A 21,008-nucleotide genomic window follows, 5' to 3' on the forward strand; every position below is an offset into this window, starting at 1 on the left:
GTCGACAGCAACTGATTCCAAATTCAAATGTCACACCTAGAATCAACTCCAGACCTTTTACCTGCTTAATTGATAATGAAATAACAAGGGAATAGCCCACACCTGTCCATGAAATAGCTTTTGAGTTGATAGTCCCATTACTTTTGGCCCCTTAAAAAGTGGGAGGCACATATAGAAACCGTTGTAATTCCTACACCGTTCACCTGATTTGGATGTAATTACCCTCAAATTAAATCTGAAAGTCTGCAGTTAAAGCACATCTTGTTTGTTTCATTTCAAAGCCATTGTGGTGGCGAATAGAGGCCAAAATATGAAAATTCTGTCAATGTCCCAATATTTATGCACCTGACTGTATGTCATATTTGATATGGAAAATGTCACAGTTCTTGTATGACAAGGGTTCAGTAGTTTCAAAGGTTCAAAATGTACAAAGTTACCATGCACTGTGGCTTAATAGGAGTGATGTATGCTAAAATTTACATCATTTTTGTCCGTGGATTGATGTTTTCCAATCTAGTAATCTAAATTTACATTAACCTTTCTGAACTTACATATAGGTCATTCAGATTTATTGAAAATTCACTTTCTTTCTGGCGGGAGCAAAATGAAGATAACCAGAGCTCAGCTCACAGATGGTGGAAATTACACGTGTCTTGCATCAAACATAGAAGGAAGAGCTCAGAAACACTTCATTCTAACTATTCAAGGCAGGTTATCTAGTCATACTGGTGCATATTTGAAAGTAAATTCTACATTATTGCAGTCACAATGTATATAATAATATATAAATATTTAAAGTTCCCCCTAGCATTGCTGGCTCTGGAGCGCCAAACGAGATAAACTCTTCACCAGCTGAAGACATACAGATGGTGTGTGAGACCGGCGGAATTCCTGCACCTGTCATTTACTGGCTAAAGGATGGTAAACATATCAACTACAACGGTCACTTCCTCATTAAGTAAGAATGTCTGAAACTGTGTCATATGTCTAAAATGATGGAAACATTGTTTAGTGGAATGCATTCAGTCAGTGGAAATATTTATATTGGACCTGTAACCTACAAGCTGTGGAGGCATCTATTTTGTTGCCTGAATTAGAATTCATAAGATGGCCTATTACCTCCCTACTGGCAGGATACATCAATAGGATCCCTCCCATGGTCCCCTGCGGCTTGCGCATGCGCAGACGGATTCTTGGGTTATAAACTTAGAAGACCCAACACTGCAAAGGACAGCTCTTATCGGAAGATCTGTCCTTTGCTTAAATGATCATAGACACGGCCTTACTAAATGTCAATACGCAATTGATTATTGGCGGGACGGGATGCGATGCTTGAAGCATCATGCCTTAGGAACCTCTACCTGCCAATGTTAATCGCTCAATCACCAGACCACCTAGCACATGATGATAAAGCATAATGTCTTAAGTTGTAAAACCGACACTGTTGAAATGCTTTAAATTCCTTTATTAACATTTTGGCATCCCATGTTCCACCTCACTTTGCCCTCAATCTCAATTGTCAAACTGGCTACTGCATTCCCTTCTTAGGTATTAGAATACCGTATCCTCCTGATATGAAACATACAGCTCTTATAGTCACCAACTGGACATCAACCTTAGTATTTTCATATGTGACCAAACAAACAACAACTAAATATCAAAAACTTGAACTATATCTTTTTTTCCATGTATAAAGAAGAACATTCCTGCATTCACTGTGATTTTTTTTATGTTCCACATTTCAAAGCAAAACCTCAAGTGGAGAAATATTATCCATTCTAAATGTTGTAGTAGCTGATATGGGAAAATATACATGCGTGGCTACCAATTCTGCTGGTGAAGATGACAAGATATTCAACTTAAACGTACATGGTATGTACTTGTGTAAGACCCTAGAAAGCATTGCATTTTATAGTACATATCACAACCCTGTTTACTCATTAGTAATACAAATATAGAACTTATACTGGACATCTCCAACTCCAGGAAGCCTGTTACCTGAAGCACAGACCATGTCAAATACTTCCTAATGCTGGGCATACACTATACAATTTTCTGTCAGATATCTGTTCAATCTAGCTGGCTGGAATGAAAACCTGGTACTGTATGGGAGCAAATGACAGTTGATCATATGATCTTAAATACTGGAAAACAGACAAAAAGACAATTGTTCAAATTGATTAAATTTGTGTGTTTTAACCAATTTTTCTGAACAACCATTTTGGCTATTTTCCAGTGTTTGTGAGCAAATTAAGTATGTCATTTGCTCCCATACATTTCCAGGTTTTCATTCCAACCAGTCAGATTGGACAGATATCTGACAGATAATTGTATAGTGTATACCCAGCAAAAGACTTTGGGCCTGATTCAGAGCCGCTCGTAAGCGGCCGCTCGTTCGTTCCGAGCGATGTTTGCCCAACTGCGCATGCGTACGAATCGTTATACGCATGCGCGAACCAGTCAGTGTGGTCGAAATTCATGTGCTCGCAAAATAGCGAATGCCTGATAATTTGAGTGACAGGAGTAGGCGTATGTGGGTGGTAACGGGGGAAGGTGCTTGAAAACGGGGAGTGGAGATCAGAACGCAGGCGTGCTTAAAGGTCAAAACGGGCGTTTTATGGGTGTGCATAATTAAAACAGCAGCGTCATTGACCACGTCACTGGGTCATTTTATAGCCAGAACTGCTCGCAAAATTGTGGTAGCAAAAACCAACCCCAAGAATAGCGAGCAGTTCATACCCTGGTCGATGTACTCGATTAATCTAATAAATAGCGGACATGATGTAGGATGCGAGCGGCCAGGGGGCATATTTTTTCAAAAAATGACCGCAAGTTTTGTTCGCTCGTTCAGACCTAGAGGCGTGAACAGAACGCAAAGAGTGAATGGTTGCTTTGAATAGCCACCCCTATTTTCTGGACGAGCGAGCGCTAATTGCGTCCGGCTCTGAATCAGGCCCTTTGTTTGAATTGGAATCAATATACTTTATATGGTACCTCATCTTTATGTCTGATAAGTTCTCCTTAAACTAACATATAGTTGATACAATAAACTCAATTAAAATATACTCATCTAGAGGTAGTTATTATCTAAACTTTACATGTATTTTTCTACTGTATCTTAGTTCCTCCTAAGATTGCTGATAACCATGGAACACCATTAGCACTGACAGCGGTATTAGATACTTCAATAAACATCGAATGTCTTGTTACTGGAGACCCAACACCGCAAATCAATTGGCTGAAAAATGGCCTTCCACTTTCTGTGTCCTCCCAAATACGACTTCTTTCCTCAGGACAAGTATTCAGGTAAATCTATATGTAAGTCATGTCACTAAAGTCATCCTTATAAAGATTAATAACTGCAGATACACTTATATACTGTTCGCTGTAATTAAAGAGAAGCAAATAGACCTACAATATGTTATGTACTAGATTATCTACATTTAATTAATTTTATGTCTCATTTCTATAGTGAAAATGTGTTTAATAGCACTGCTAGAGTAACATACAGTAAGAGCAACTTTCAGATGGGAGTAGACAGAAATGCATTTCCACAGAATCTTTAGTCATTGAGGTTCATTCTCTGAATCATCATTCATTATTCAAAACTGGTGCAAATTACACAAGTTTACAAACAATACGCAAATGTAGTTAAATTAATAAAAATGCAATACCAAAATGTAAAAACTACAGTCATCATCAGGGCCTAAAATAGTTGGTAAGAATCTTTGCAATATTATAGTAAAGTATTTTTCTTGTTCTTTGGGAGCAACATTTTTCATTACTGTGAGCTTGGGAGCTCATTTAGACCCGCTCGCTAGATGAGTACGCTCGCTCCCCAAATTTGGTTAAGTGACGGCATGGCAAGCGATCACAAGGCAAGGTGTAAGCACGCCAACTATGTCTTGGCGTGCGATCGCTTTGTGTATGTAGACACCCACCAGCCTGTCTTAAGACGCCCACTAGCGCACGTCATCTCCAGGAAGTGTATGCAAGCATTGGTACATCGGGTACCATCGGCAGCGAATGCAACGCTTAAGGTTCCCTATACCCTGCCGCAAACACTGCGAGCACTTCAGGCTGAAATTCCACCAAGTGACATGTACTATGTTGCTGCCTTTTAATTATGCACGCCTCTGAAATGGCGTTCAGACACTGCATTCGCACCTCCACTCCCCCATTTCCAGTGGTCAGCCCCTATCACCACCCACAAATGGCCTCTTCTGTCACTCACTCTACTGGGCAGTGGGGAGCTTTCTCCTCCATCAGAGCAGAAAGCTCCCTGGGGCTTACGAGTGCCCAGACCCAACCTTAGGGTCTGGTTGTAAGCCCCGATGGTCGCGATGGTGATCACCATCGCGACCATCAACCTGGTCAGTCATTAAGCTGTGGGTGGTAACCCACAGCTTAACAATCGACAAGGTGGCGGCCGTTCAGGATGCAAGCGGCCGCCCTGATTCAGTGCGACCGCTTGCAACTAACGACCGCCTCTGAATGAGGTCCAGTGTGAGGAGCTAGGTTAGGTTGAGCTGACCTGACAACTAGAGACCCCTTGCAATCTGGTATTAGGATTCCCAATCTGTAGTGTGGGAATTATCAGATAGGGAAAGTGGGTTTTAGTGAGATGGGTCAGCAGGCACATCATCAGGAGAACCCGTATTTAGAGAACAGGTTTCCAGATGTTTTTGCTTACTACAGGTAACAACAGGGAACTTTGGGCCTGACTGAGAGTTGAATTCTATGCCATCCCGGCTGGCTCCGTCTCTCCTCAGTAAGGGCTCAGAGAGACGGAGCTGGCAGATGTGCCTGCAGCAGCACATTGCTAATGCTGGCCATACACGCTAGAATTATCGGGACGATCCACCCGATATCGGCGGATCGCCGCGATAATTGTAGCGTGTGGGGGGGCGACTGAGGGTTAAATATTGCTCCAGCATGCCCGTCTGATGCGATATTTAGCGGGTAAACTGTCGGCCGCATCGGGCAGTGTATGCCCAGCGCAGCCGACAGACAGACATTTACTGTGTTCCTTCCTACGGAAGGAACAGGGAAATGTCTCCGCCCCCGGGGGCGGAGCGCGGATGTCGGGCTATACACTGTGAGATTTCTCTCACAGTGTATGCCGGCGACTTCTGCGGCTGGCAGGCTGCCAGATAAAATGTCTGTCGGTCTGACAGGCATTTTATCTGGTAGTGTATGCCCAGCATAAGAAAGAGGAAGACACCTGTGGGGAGAAATGTTGTAATACGTCTGAAAGATGCACTGATATAGTTACCGGTACCACTCAGTTTATTTAGGGATACCTAGGAGTCCCAGCGAGGTATGGAATAACCTGCAGCCTGTGAAGTTACCTTTCTGTTGTATGTATCCCATGGCTTGTAGATAATGAATCTGGAGCGGATTTGGAGTAAATAATCCAGTCTGTGACCAGAGGCGTCACCAGGGTGTGGTGATACCCGGTGCACTCTCCATAACCCCCTCACGAGTCAGAGCGAAGGGCGTGACCTTGCTAGAAATCCCTTTGGGGGTGTGTCCAGCATCCCTCCAGGGGGGGTGCCCAGCTTCCTCAGAGACAGTATATTATATACAGAGTATTTCACTCACTAGTGGTCACAGAGTTTTTCTTATAACTTTTAAAGTAAATTAGTGAAGTATGACACAGACATATCTTGATCCATGAAAAAATATAGGAAGTGTCTGCCATTAGCATCCAGACCAGCTGTGCGAAGTAAAGGCCAGATGTTCACCACCAACTGCCAGTGAGGATGGCAGTTGGTGTGGTTCCTCTATTTGAATTTTGGACTGTGCTGTTGCCCTACCCCTGAAGCCGCCACTGCTAATCCGTAGGTATTCCTGCTTCTAACAGTAGTGTTGTGTATTGAGGCGTCCACATTCATCATGTGTGTGTTCCATGCCGATATGAATCTTTATCTACTCAGTTCTCCAGTACATCTGGACAATAAATACGTGTCGTTCAGCTGTGTACCATTCATATCGGCACGTAACACAAAGACATGAAGTGGGGCTGTGTCAAATTTCACTAAATTCCGTCAAATACTTTATAAGTTATAAAAAAAACTTTGGGGCCAATATCGAGTGAAACTATACTGTACTCAGTGGCGTAAGTGCAGCCCAGATGCCGGAGGCAAGTTATAATTTGGTGCCCCCCCGAATGACAGAGAGTTGTGGGTGAGGGGGGCGCTAGACATGTCACACTGACAAATTAAGCTGCTGAGGAACAGTGACACCAATGTGTAGGGACAGGATATAGATAGATGGAGGCGGCAGCTGATGGTCTGACACGGAGCTCTCCACTAGTGTATGGTGGCTTCTCAGGTGCCGGGAAGAGGTGTCATGTATGGGGCGACTGTGACTCCGGATACATAAATACAGCCCTAGGTGGGGTGAATATATTGTGGGCAATGGAGGAGGTGCCCCTTCAGTGCTGGAGCCTGACGGCAGGCGCCTCCATTGTCTCCCATAGTTCTGCCCCTGACTGTACTATATAATATATATATATATGTTAGCTTTCACTAGTAAATTATTAATAGTAGCTTTAGCATTCCACCATCAGTCCTGTTCTTCATGGGACAGTTCTGGGTTCCCATCAGTAGTCCTGTTCTTCATGGGACAGTTCTGGGTTCCGATCAGTAGTCCTGTTCTTCATGGGACAGTTCTGGGTTCCCAGTGAGCATAAGAGGCAGGATCTTCTGACTCTGGGATGTTACTATGTCAGATCTGTTAAAAAAGTTTCTAATGAGTGGCGCCAAAGGCACCCTGTATAGCAGCCTAATGAGGATAAGGGATTCCCAAATTACACTAAGGTCTAAAAGAATACTAATATTTCAAAGTATTACCAATGTCTATAGGCATTAGCTGGGATATATAAAAATGGTGTATGTCTGGTAGTAAAGAGAGGTGAATAATACCACCTTTAACAGAATAAGGAATAATGTGTCTGTGACACAGGAGACATGTTTAAACAGGTCCTTACCCCAAAAGAGAGACAATATATATGATGGATCTATTGAACAGATTAACACAGCCCCAATCAACTTCAAAGATCAAAACCTTTTACTCACTATGGGTCTGATTCAGAGGTGGACGTAGTTGCAACCGCCATTATTCTCATGCCGCAGACGATGGCCTTTCTACTGAGATCCCCACCAGCTGCGGCACTACAGTAATCCATCAGTGTGCGTATTAAGACTCACCATCAAAGATTGCACCAACTCTATGGAGGTGCAGATTCTCTATTTGAATATGGCCATCTGTGTCAGCGCAATTGCAGCTTTAGATGCAGTGACACGCCCACGACAACTGTGTCTGGCTAGGCTACCCGTTACCACCTAGAAACACACACTGAATATAACAAATTAGTTCTGCGTCTGAGCAGTGCCACTCACCTTATTTGCATACATAAAACACCTTGGAGTGACAAAACTACATTGCTAGCTTGCACTGATTCATTTCATTTGCGACATATGTACATCTGTGTGCGACTGAGTCTGAATTTCTGCAAAGAGGAATCCCATGCGAGTGGCTGCGGATTTTTCTGATGCCCTTATTCTGTGACTTTGCACGTGTGTTGCAGTATAGCATCTCTAGTAGGCTGCGAGTGGCTTTTCACTGCATCTGTGATGCGTGTAAGTTACAAACATTCAATGGTATGCTACTCCTTTTGGAGCATCTTAGTTGCACTGTATGGCGTATAGATGCAGTGTGTATGAGGACACAGCTATAACTGAAAATATCTTACTGAAATGACGCGGGGCGAGTTTCATGGCACCTGTCTGCTTCTTTAGGCAGCAAACTGTGAATTACTCTTTGCTGCATGATGAAGAAGCAGGGAGGTGCCGTGAAACACGTCCAGCATCATTTCAGTGAGATTTTCAGTGAGTGTCTGCAAGATCACAGCTTTATAAATGGTCTTTACTAATATTGCTGTATATTAATAATGAAAAGAGGAAATTGTTAGAATGATTTTACTGCATTGCTAGTCAGAATCCTTTCACATTAAGAATTCCCTTCTTATGGGCTAAAGGTGTAATTTAACTCTTTCTCTCTACCTTTTTCATTGTCTTTTTCTTGACTCTACAGATGTGTCCTCATACACCATTGCCATATCCCGCCAAACAGCCCCTCTCAGCGTGCCAGGTTCCGTGCGACTTATTTGCTCAAAATGTGCATTTTATTCACACTAATAAATCACCTAGATCGCACTGATCAATTTATTGTACGACATTTGTACATCTCTGTATTTAATGAGACTGAATTTGTATATTAAGTTCTACGAAGCAGCAACCGCGGCTTTTTTCACGTCAAGTTCCATTTTGCCTTGTCGACAACTTTGTACATATTAAAAACAAATTCCTTTGCAGTTAAAGTCACAGCCCTGCGTCTTTAGTAAAGATTTAGAGTTGTTTCACTGCGTCTTTGAATAAAGGTGTGTACACACTGGGCGATTAAAGTGGACAACTGAACGATTACGATATCGTTATCGTTCAGTCGTCCACTTTATCGTCTGTTTTTAACACAAAAACGATGAACAATAATGACGATGCGCGTTCCTGCGGGTCATTCGTCATTATCGGTCATCGGATAAACATGCAGGCCAACCTGACGATATCGTCAGGTTGCTGCATGTTGGGGAATGGGGGAGAGAGCCCGGCGCTGAACGATATCGTTAATGATATCGTTCAGCGGGTGTGCTCAATGTCATGAACGACATTGAGCACACCCTGCCGGAGACACACTAGACGATATCGCTAAGGGAGCATATCGTCTAGTGTGTACGCTCCTTGAGATGCAAACTTAAAAAAGTCGCTACACTACACTGCTCAGCACAGCTCAGTCGCGCCAGGTGTCATGTGCTGTATGGCGTATTGAGGCTTGGTGCATGAAGACACATCTATATTTTATTTTGTGCAAGGATAATAACATCAGTCTCTACTGACTTTAAGTAAAACATTAGTGACTGTTAAATCTTGTGAGCTAAAGTTTTCCAAATTATTTCCAGATGTGTAAGCCACTAAAAAGGTTCTGTACCACTTCACTGTTTAGCATTTGTATTGGTTTGCACTTTGCACTTTGCACTACTTGTCTGCTTGGATTCTTTGCATCTGTATTTTGTCTGATTTGTTTGTAGGATTTCCAGAGTACAGAAATCTGATGAAGGTTCCTATACTTGTGTAGCTTCTAACAGAGCTGGTGTGGACAAAAAAGAATACAATTTAAAAGTCTACGGTATGCTAATCTCTTATGCTATCCCAATATATCGGGGTCCATTGATGTGATCGTTTGCTTGCATTGTTTCTTTTGTGTTGGGTAAGTCTGGTGTTCATGTTGCTGAAAATTGTATGCATGTATGTCTGTGTTTAGAACACTGTGTAACCCAAGTGGCTGGAATGAGATCTACAACTACAGCCATCTTTTCTGTGGGTATCATTCTTGATAAGAAACCATGTAAGAGAGACCGCTACAGAGTTTATCAAAGTGTAGCAGTCCAAGGGAGGGAATGTAAAATGAAGCTAAAGGTTAGAGAAAAGGGAAAATTCAGGAAGCTGTATCTATTCCAGGTATTATTGAGTTGCTATAGCGGAAGTTGCAAGATTGACCCATACACTTTAAAAAGAAATCTCTAAATAAATAAACCTCTACTTCTGGTACATGTTTTAAAATAAACTATTATTTGTAGACTTGTTAAACAAAGAACTTGTTAAAAGTTATTAGCGGGGGTCACAGCCTGGTTATTAATTGTGATAGATGTACTGTATATGGAGATGTGAGACCTGCGCTATAATATATATGTAGCTGTTTGTGGTCAATGCTTGCTGCGGACCTTGTTTGGGAATACCCAGCCCAAAAGAATTGAAGTACACAAATAATATATAAGGTCGGTGCTACATATAGATATATGATGAAAGTGTACAATAGATTGTATATAAAAAATGGTTCCCATTTTATTGGTAGAAAAATAAAGGGGGTCACAGTGCCCCTTGTCAATGAATAGTAAATGTAGGTGAATATAAGTTCCTAAATGTACACCAGGATACACCCCACATCTGTGAAGGTACAACGGATCACCCCCCTACCAGCTCATTTTTTTCAGACCATTTATTTGTTTTTTCCAGGACCTAACAATTGTACGATTGTATGTGACTTCACGGTATTATCCTGGTGTACATTTAGGAACTTGTATTCACCTACATTTACTATTCATTGACAAGGGGCACTGTGACCCCCTTTATTTTTCTACCAATAAAATGGGAACCATTTTTATATACAATCTATTGTGCATTTTCATCATATATCTATATGTACTGTATAATTAAACTTCTTGGGTGAGATTTCCACCAAATAATCTGCCTCTTATTGTGCTATTCCCAATAGTCACCTTTTACCAACTTCACTCAGGGACCTTATACCTTTTCAGAATAGGCATCCAGCTATATTTACGAAGCAAGCTGACGCTTTTCAGCTGTTTTCATGTGAAACGTTAAAGCAACAATAACATTAAGTGCAAAGCACGTTGTGATTTACACTTAATATTAGTGTCGCTTTAAAGTTTCACCTGAAAGCTGCCGCTCCATAAACATAGTCCTCAATATCAATTGTAATGATCAGAATGCAGATATCCATCTCCTATATTGTAGCTAAAGCATAATTATTCAGGCTGTTTCAGCTAAGCAGCTAACCACAGAAATTGCCTCTCTTGGTTAGGTTTAACACCTTTCCATTTTCAAATTCCTAAACATGGAGCATGACAAGGGGTGTGGTCAATATCGCATTAGGGTGACAACCATTTTATTTCAGCTTTCAATCCCACACATGCCCCTATATAAGCCACCTGCTGCACATGCACCTTATATGCCTCAGAGCCCTGTCATGTCCTTTTATATGCCTCAGAGTTGCTCATGCCCCTTTATGTGCTTCACAGGCCCCTCATGCCCTTCATATGCCTCAGAGTCCCCCCGGCTCCCTTTATATGCTGGTAAGGTGGTAACCCTATGGTTCATTTATATCCTGCACTACATCATTGCAATATCGATACTTGCCTACTCCATATTCTGCAATACATATATGTCCTCTGAGGATCCAGTCAAGATGCCGGCGGATGGGATTCCGGACGCCAGGATACCGACGCCGGAATCCCAACACCGGAATCCTGAAGGGATCAAGATACTGACATCAGCATCCTGACCGCCGGCATCCCTAAGGTAAGTATGCTGGTTAGGCTTAGGGATAGGCTAGGGATGGGGGGGGTTAGTTTTAGGGACCTGCAGTGTTAGGCACTGACCGGGGAAGTTTAGGGTTAAGCTGCGGAGAGGGGGGTTAAGGTTAGGCACCACCAGGGGAAGGTTAGGGTTAGGCACCACCCGGGGAAGGTTAGGGTTAGGCAGCACCCGGGGAAGGTTAGGGTTAGGCACCACCCGGGGAAGGTTAGATTTAAGGTGCATAAAGGGGGGGTTAGGTTTAGGTCCCAACGGGGGGAGGTAAGGTTTAGGCACCACCGGGGAAGGGTTAGGGGGCACGAGGGGGGGTTAGGTTACTTACCAGCTTCACCATCGGGATGGCGCTGTCGGTTTTCTGTCTGCTGGCATCCCGTCCACCAGTATATCACACCGATGACGTTCTCTCAATACACTGCACAACATTTCTGAACCCTTCATACACTGCACTACCTCCACTCACTGCACTACTCTGCACTACCATGCTGAAACCTCTATACCATAGACTACAATACTGACTCCTCTTGTACCCTGCCCTACAGAGCACTCTATACCCTGAACTACATCACTGACCCTCTGTATCCTGCACTATCTACATCAGGGTAGAGCAGAAGGGGTGGGTCTAGTCCTGGGAGTGGGAGGGAATGCTTGGGACCAATGGAACACCTTGACTGCAACACATTCCACAGGAGGCTGGTCCTGGAGGAGGGACCAGCCAATCACATTAGAGCATCAGCAGGAACCAATTGCATGATCACTTGCTGAGGAGGTGGGCCACAGGTTGGGCAGGAGATGGCTGCAGCAGAGATTGGCTGCATTGACAGCGTCTGAGTGTTGCCAACGCCGACCCTCCAGTGATATTTCCAGACACTGTATACATTATATACAATCACGCAGTGATGGCTTCTATACAGTTATATACAATCATATAATGATAGGCTTAATAGAGTTATATACTGTACACAGTGATGGTGGGCAGTATACATTATATACACAGTGATGAGGGTCTGAGTGCTTACATAGAGTCCTGTGAACTGAGCTTAATAGTAGAGCAGCAGCTGTGCCAGTATCACCAGCTTAGAGGTATAGACGTCCATGTCCGGCAGCAGTTGGTCCCCGAGTGTTCCCCATAGGACAAGAGTATCAGGAGTTCCAGCTGGGAGAGAGCAGTGTAGTGTAGATTGAGATCCTGGTCCCAGGCGCATGGTGAGTGTCAGCTGGGTGGCTGGTCCTGGAGGAGAGACCAGCCACTACATCAGAGGCCAAGCAAGGATCCAACAGCACAATCACTTGTATTGGAGGCATGTGGGAGGTGGGACACAGTGAGCAAGAGGCAGGCACCTCCATGATCTGAGGAGCTGCGCATGTGCAGCAGCTCCTTGGACTGAGAAATCTTATTGGAGGAACTCTCTGCTCACATACAAGCAGATGGCAAAGGGGGAGCTGCTGCAAATGTCCAGCTACAGCAGCTCCTCCCATGCCATATGCTGTACAGCATCCAGTCTGCACCTCTACTCAGTCCTGAGGCAGTGATGGTGAGTAATACTGGTTTTTATTATTATGTGGTGTTATAAAGATGTGTCCTCATACATCTTTCCTTTTTTGCTTCAAGATGCCAGCACGGCTAAGATGCTCAACGACAAGTAGCAATTGGATTGATCCCAATTTTTTTTTTCCAAGGCGTGGCTAATTCGCAGATTCAAAGGCATGGCAAATTTTGCAATATGGCTAGATTTTAGGAAAGGTGTATGTGCACACATCTGTATGAGTGTCATGAAGGGGGTACATGATATAGAACACCCCTATAAATCCTGCATTTGCTTGGATATGGGGCCTTTATTCTGTTTACACTTTTCTCTCCTCTTTCTTCTTTCTCTTTTGTCTCTCTATGGGGGAGATATCAAAGCTTGGAGAGAAATAATGTACAGTACTAACCAATCAACTTCTGTCAGTTTACAGGCTGTGTTTGAAAAATTACAGTTAGCAGCTGATTGGTTGGTAGTTTTTTTATCTCCACTATATCTATCTACAAGCTTTGATAAATATCCCCCTCTATCTTTTATATTTTTATAACCCCTTGTCACTCTGTAGATTATATGAGGTGCATGAGTAGAGAATTCTCATTCTCACTGATGCATTCATTCATGCTGTCTAGCTTATGGATGTGAGCAATTAGTGACTAAGGGGTCCCTGCCATGGGGTTTGCATACAACTCTGAATTAGGCCCACTGTATGGTACCAAACAGTGCATTCAGAGACATGAATGAATACATTGACAAGTTGTTGTCCAAATCTCAGGAATTGGCATTTATAGGAGCCCAGGTTGATGATGACGAAGTTGTGATGGCAATGCTGCAAAATCTGAGGCCTGAGTTTGCTTACTTGGCTTTAGAACCCACTATGACTAAGCTATCAACGGAGATCATGAGAGCTAAACTGCTGCAGTTCCAGAAACACATACCAGTTGAGACACATGATGAGTGTTCTGCTAAATGACACCAAGAGAGATTCAAGTGGCACGTAAAAGAAGCATGATAATAGACACCAGTCAACTTTAAATGTCACAGACATTCGTAGAGAGGAATGCTGGTACATAGATTTGGGAGCCACAAGGCATTTCATTTGCAATCAAGAATGGTTTACATCACTGAACACTTGTGATCCTATAATAGTCAAAGGGATTAGAGATAAAGTCCTCAGAGCCATGAAAGTCAGGGCAATCACGGTGTGCATTAGAATAAAAGGTGAAACCATAGTCATGAACAACTAGGATGTGTTATTTGTACCATATTTGGGGGACAAACCTTATTGCCATAAACATCCTAGAAAACAAAGGATTCAAGATTAAACTCACAGAGGGCAAGTGTGTTTTGCAAAATAAAAGAGGGACTGTTATAGCAACAGTAAATCCAGCAACTGTATGTCCTAGACACAGAAGAGTGTTGTACAATGATGGCCTCTAATACAAGCCAGTCGAAGGAGCTGTGGCACAGGTGGCTAGGTCACCTGGAGTATGGTAACATTCAGAAACTCCTTGATGGAATAGTGACAGAAACAGCGATGAGCAATACAGAGAGACCAACACGTGAAAACTGGAATATGGGTAAGCAGACTTGCTGTCCCTTTCCAAAATCAGCAAACAAAGCTGGGGCACCATTAGCTTTAGTGCATACAGATATATGTGGCCTGATGGAAGTAAAATCAATAAGTGGTTACCGAAATTTCCTGGCATTCATGTTTTTGGGCACAAGGAAGTAGGCAAGTACAAGGGGAAGTGTGAGTGCAGTCGAGTGAATGTACAATAAAACATTTGGGGGTCTATTTACTAAGCAGTGTTATGAGACAGAGTGAAAAGTGATAAGAAAGTGATAAGGTGCCAGCCAATCAGCTCCCAACTGTCATATTTAAAACACAGCCTATGAGATGACAGTTGGGAGCTGATTGGCTGGCACCTTATCACTTTTCACTCTGTCTCCTAACACTGCTTAGTAAATAGACCCCTTGGTGTGTGTCTACTGTCCTTATTTTAATATTTCCTTTACAGCTGGACTATAGGTACCAGTAGGCTCTTAATGTCAGAGCTTGCTTGCACTTGTGGTTTCCTACTGTAAAGGACAATATAAGTTTAAATCTAATCTTAACACCCATCAACCAGGCACCCAAAGCCAAGGGGTGCGGGGGATAGCTCTGGGCTTCAGCCCAAGACCTAGGTTACTCTGGAGTGGGGACCCCTTTATTAAGGGGGTACCCACTTCCCAAATAATCGCTGGCCTGATCAGCTGGGGGGTTAATGCTTTGACCGGGTAACCTTGTCTAGTGTGTCCCATGTTGTGGCATTACCCCCTGCTAGTTGAGCCTGGTATTGATTTTCTTAAAATGCGGGGGGGGCCTGCACAAATATTTCCCCATATTTTTAGAACCAGAGCCGGCTCAAAGAGCCTGGTGCTGGTTATGCTTTTGGGAAGGGGCAGCACGTAATTTAAAAAAAAAAAAAAACACTTTTAACCATTCAATGCCTGTTTTACATTCAGAAACACTCACAGATCACACTAATCTGTGCATGCTTCTGCTAAACACGTTACTAAGGTGGTCTATATATAACTTCTTTTTTGCTCCTAGTTTGCTCCATTTACGATAGTGTTAGCATACACGATTCTTGATAAATGCCCGTGTTGCATTCCTCTCTATGGAAAGTACTTGCGAGTTTGGCCAATGGTGTTTTGATTTGTTAGTGTGTTTTCACCCATGTTTTGCAGAGAGAATTGTGTTTTGTGACCTATGTTTGCCTTTGGTACATTTCGGTGTTTGAAAAACAGGGCAAATGCGCCCGAAAATGGCATCTTGGACAAATACAATTCTTAGTAACCCCTGCCAGAGTGGATTCCCCAGTGCAAAACAGGAGTTCTGTAAAAAACAAAGGAAAACCCCCAAGATATATTTTGAGGATATTGCAAATATTGCTTTCTGTGAACCCCAAAATTCCAGGAAGCAAAGTCAAGTATCGACCAGGAATAATGGAAGTCAGCAATAGCCAAAAAAAATGCATAATTGCATGACAACAATAAATGGACTCTTCTTTTATTGACAGTCCAAGTCATTGCAAGACAGTGAAGAACAAATGGGTGCATTGTTGAGCATTACAAAGCCAATCTTGACACTAAACGATATATGGAAAAATCTGGCATTGGCTACTGTGAAATCTTCTCGACTGTTGCAGGGTACAGTACCCTGCATTAAGTCATTTCTATGTCTGCCATGCATGATTTGTTACTGCACCAGTTAGACTGTGACTCAGTTTTCTTAAATGGAGAGTTCATTGGAAAAATGTTTATGGAACCCCCTGAACATTATGATGAGGACATGCTCCAAGAAGGAAAAGTCTGTTTGTTGAAGTCAGCTATATGGTATGAACCAAAGTGGCCATTAATGCAGTGGCGTATCTATAATGGGTGCAGTATGTGCGGTGCACACGGGCCCCCGGGTCTAGGGGGGCCCAGCAGCGCACACCCTGCATCCATATTATTTTAAACTTACCTGTCCGTGGTCCCGCGGCGGGTGTCACCGCTGCTCAGAACACTGGAAAATGGCCGCCGCAGCCATTTTCCCAGTGTTCTGCGCATGCGTAGTAGACTCCAGGCACACTCTAGTGCCTGGAGTCTACTAATGCTCCGGTGGCTGGCCAGCCGCATCAGTCGGCTGCTGGCCACTGGGGAGAGAGGAGGGGGCTCCACACGGGGAGTGTACACGGGCACCCTCCTCTCTTAAGATGCCCCTGCATTGATGGTACACTAAATTAGCTGCTGTACAAATGGAGATGGACTTTATACATTGAGACTGATCAGTGTCTATACCTCAAGAAAATAGAGAAGAGAATGTTCATTGTATTTATGTATGTGGATGACTTATTACTAGCAGATCGAGAGAGGCACATAGCAAGTGTTAAGCATCTGCTGGAGCAGAGAGTCAAGTTGAAAGACTAAGGGCCTGCACATCACCTGGCTTAAGAATCTTGCAAAACTTGGAGACATGAACAATACAGTTGATCAAAAAGGATATATTAAAGCTGTACTTAGCAAGTATGCAATGCTCGATGCAAACCAGTCAGTACTATCATGTCAGTACTATCATTGACAAAGGCACTAAACTCACAAAAGCCATGTCACCAACAAGCGAGGCAGAGACAGAGAATATAATAAAAAGTTCCTTATCAGAAGGAAGTATGATGTACACAAGTATAGAACATTACACATGCTGTAAACCCGAGGCAGTCAGTTGTCATTAATTCTGGTAACACCAATGGACTGCAGTAAAGAGAATCCTGAAATACCTTAGGGGTTCAATTTTCTTGAAGTTAGAGTTTTCAAAGCATGGGAATTCTGAACTGAAGAGGCTGAGAGGTCCAGGGCTGTTTACTATTATGGGGAGGGACCCCATGCATTTTTTCTTCTAAAAGTAATAATTTAGCTGCTCCTAGCAGCATTTAAACTGACGGCTCTCCCAGGCATCTTTTAACTGCATCTGAGACGCAGGCAGCTTTTAGCGGTGGCTGCAGTTTATTATTATTACTGTCGATATTATGACTGTTAACATTATGACTGTGTCTACATTTTGGTTGTCGACCTGCTTTATCTATATTTTAACTGTTAACATTTTTGGTGTGTTTTCATTTTAGCTGTCTAAATTTTAACTGTGTGTACATATTGGCTGTTGACTGTCATTTTTTTTTAGGAATCTGACCTTTTGACTGTGTCTATAGTTTAGCTGTCGACCTTTTGACCCTATCGACCTTATTTTCATGCCACCCTTTTGTTTGTAACTTTTGACCATATCGATATTATGACAGTCGACATTTTGGTATGTTATACCGCATTTACACCAAAGTCCTACGTCTGACCCGGGGTTTTTAACACATTTCCAACCTGGATCAGACCCTGGACAGACCCCCTTTTACACCTTAGTGCCGACCCAGCTTTGCCCGGGTATGTACCTGTCCCACCGGAGCTGGGTCAGCACTGACCCGGCTCTCTGGCGCAGGTGAGCAGTGCTTCTTCCCCTCCTTCCTCCTCTGTAACTCTCTTACCTCAATCCACAGTGGTCCGGTGGCTTTTTTTGCTGCTCCGTTCTGGTCAGCCCGGCAGTGGACGTTTTGAGATGATGTCACTGAAGCCGGCCAATCGGGCGGCATGCGGCTTGACCCGGGTCATCATGACTCGGGTCGTTTACACTGCAGGGTGAAATGGGAATGACCCGTGCTCAACCCTGCATGCTAGCCGGGTCAGATCCCCGTGTCACTGGACCCGGGTTGATCCTTTTACACTGACAAAAATCCCGGGTTGATGCATACATCAACCCGGGATTTTTAAGTCAGTGTAAAAGGGGTATAAGTTTTGAGATTTGACTTATGTGTGTGTGATTATTACTTTTTCTTTGATAAAAAACCCATGGCATATTTGCAGGTTTCCTAATCACATGCAGGGGCGCCTAAAGGGGGGGGGGAGCAGGTACAGTTTACCCGGGCCCGGGCTTCCAGAGGGGCCCGGCGGGGGGCCCGGGTCTGGCGCCGCCCCCCCCCCTCACTTCCTCCCTCCCTCCCTCTGCAGCAGCCCAGCACACAGCGTGTGCTGGGCTGCAGCGGGAGATTGCTTGCGGCTGCTAAGTAGCAGCCACAGCAATCTAATATGCCTGAAGGGGGGAGCGATCACACTGATCGCGCCCCCGACTGGCTTTGTGCCGGGCTGAGGGGCTCACAGCGTGGCGCTGCAAATCACTTTTTTTTTCTAAGAGGGCGTGGCCTCGCCTTCTGAAATTAGGCCACGCCCCCTCTTTACCGGGGCCCCGCGTGGCTCTCTACGCCCCTGATCACATGTGCTACATTCCCTTGTATGTACTATATTGCCTTTCTACTGTGCTTTCTTTTACAGTATTGCCAAGCATGAATGACGCAGACATAACTGAACAACTTGCCACTTTGAAGGGAAACCCTACCACAATGACATGTATTGCTGATGGGCATCCTGTGCCGCATATGTCATGGTTAAAAGATGGAAATGCTATTCATCAAGAACAGGGTGAAAGGATGATCCTTCAGATCCCGAATACAGACATAAGTGACATTGGCAGATATACATGTATTGCATCTAATGAGGCAGGCAGGGTCAGCAAGCATTTCATACTGCATGTTCTTGGTAAGTTCACAACTGTTTTGTAAGATAAACTTCACAATGCTTTTATGATAGCTGCTCTGGATTGTGGTTCCCATTTCTGTAAATTAAAAATCACTGGCGCCACTAGGGGGGTGCAGGGGGTGCGGGCCGCATTGGGTGACACCATCCGAGGGGGTGACACCAAAATAGTAGAGCTGCTCTGCTATTTTGGTGTCACCCCGTCGGATGGTGTCACCGTGACATGGAGACAGTCAGGGAGAGAATGTGGGCTTCCCCAGCAGCTGCAGGAGCGCTGGGGAAGCCCACTGTGTGCAGAGAATGGGAGGCGGTAACGCCCCCAATATTGGCACGCATATGGGGGGTGTGGCTTCGTGGGGCATGGCCATGCCCCCTTTTCCGCGAAGCCATGACCCCTTTCGGGTGCGTGTGCCTACGGCGCGCACAGCAATTAAGCCTTGCCGCATCGGGTGTCATAAAGGTAAGTGACACCTCTGTTAAAAATAATACATGTATATTCCAGACTACAACATATTTAGAATTATGGATGGTGTTCCTGTATTCTAAAAATACTCTGTATATTAAATATGGCAGTAAGGCAGTAAATGCAGAATACATCACATGAATTGTAAACAGGCATATTGGCAAGATTGCTGAAATGATGTTACATATTGATCAATAACAACAATATCCCACTAGGATAAAACTAAAATCCAAGTTAGCAGCTTATTTAATATATAAACTATATTAGTTTACTCTGTATGTCTTGTATGTTTTTCCCTTATCTGTAGAACCCCCGCATATTAACGGATCAGAAAACACAGATGAATTGTCAGTGGTTGTCAATAAGCAATTAGACCTTCTTTGCTACACAATGGGCTTCCCACCCCCGATAATAACTTGGCTTAAAGATGGACAGATACTTTCTCAAACTGACAATGTGAACTTCATGAAAGGGGGACAGATACTTCGAATAACAAGTGCCCAGGTACTATTAAAAAAAATGTCCATCTAAATTCTATTATGCCGGCTACAATACTGTAGACTTCTTTAGTGCATGATTTCTTTTAATTATCTTAACTCTTGTTATGGTTTTAACTATCTCTATGACTAGTCTTGGCCACAAAAACAGCGACCATCTGCTTGTCCATGCTGCACTCACATCAGAACTTCTGTGGTGGCACACCTCGAACTGGGGTCACCTGGGCCAACTGTTGTTTGGTCTCAGGGTCAAAACTGTAGATCCAGGATTCATCGCCACTAATGGTCTTCCATGCAGAGTTTCAGTGACTGCCATCAAACCTGGCTAGCATATTGTGGTTCCAAGTCACTTGAGCCTCTGCTCTTGAGTCAGCTGATGGGGTACCCAGTGTGCAGAAACCTTGCTCAGGCCAAGCTTTTCTTGGAGTATCAAGCAGATGGATCCCGATAAGATGCATATCTCTAACTGGGCCACAGTCACCCTGGCGCCCACCTCAACTATTGCCCGCTCAGCAGCAATGTTGTAGTCGGTGATGGCGGACACAGGTCTGCCACAGAGTTTTTAGTCTTCCAGGGACTGTCACCCGCTCTGAAATTCTGCAAGCCACTCAAACACAGTGGTTCAGGATGGTGCTTCCCCCACAAAAGCAGCTTGCAATTGATCAATACTCTCCTGCTGTTGCAGAACACTCTTGTAGTCATAGAAGATCATGGCTCCCCAGTGGCCTCTGATGAGCTTCATCACAAGTTTTTTGAAGGAAGTGAACCAGCTGACTTCTTCTGTGTGCAATGCAGCTTATATACGGCTCTGTGCAATGAAAGTTAACAAGAGATTACAGTTCACAACTAGACAATCAGATTGTCTCTACTATACCTATGCATTACACATCCAGAAACTTATTGCACACCCCTCGTATTTAAAATTTTAGATTACATACTTTATACATTTAATATTTTCAGTGTCATCTTCGAAATTTTCCATTGGAGCTATTGAGATGTAATATTAATTTATAACATGTTTTCTTTAATGTTTCTAGGAAGAGCACATTGGACTTTATACATGTGTGGTATCAAACCGTGCAGGAGATGCTAAAAAAGAATTTGCTGTAAAGGTTCATAGTAAGTTCAGATAGAG

The 21,008-nt window shown here is 43.7% G+C and overlaps 1 protein-coding gene across 1 annotated transcript in view; it reads left to right on the forward strand.

Moving 5' to 3' along the window:
• HMCN1 (hemicentin 1) overlaps positions 1–21,008 on the forward strand; it is a 563,772-nt gene that overhangs the window by 335,909 nt on the left and 206,855 nt on the right. Inside the window, exons 64-71 of the mRNA XM_088453882.1 lie at positions 558–707; positions 799–958; positions 1,748–1,872; positions 3,123–3,306; positions 9,149–9,246; positions 18,653–18,916; positions 19,684–19,880; positions 20,911–20,992. Of these exons, the coding sequence (XP_088310008.1) occupies positions 558–707; positions 799–958; positions 1,748–1,872; positions 3,123–3,306; positions 9,149–9,246; positions 18,653–18,916; positions 19,684–19,880; positions 20,911–20,992 (1,260 nt within the window). The remainder of the gene's footprint in view (positions 1–557; positions 708–798; positions 959–1,747; positions 1,873–3,122; positions 3,307–9,148; positions 9,247–18,652; positions 18,917–19,683; positions 19,881–20,910; positions 20,993–21,008) is intronic.

The sequence above is a fragment of the Taudactylus pleione genome, unplaced genomic scaffold, assembly GCF_031769625.1.
Source record: "Taudactylus pleione unplaced genomic scaffold, aTauple2 ptg000602l, whole genome shotgun sequence".
In the NCBI taxonomy this organism is placed as follows: domain Eukaryota; kingdom Metazoa; phylum Chordata; class Amphibia; order Anura; family Myobatrachidae; genus Taudactylus; species Taudactylus pleione.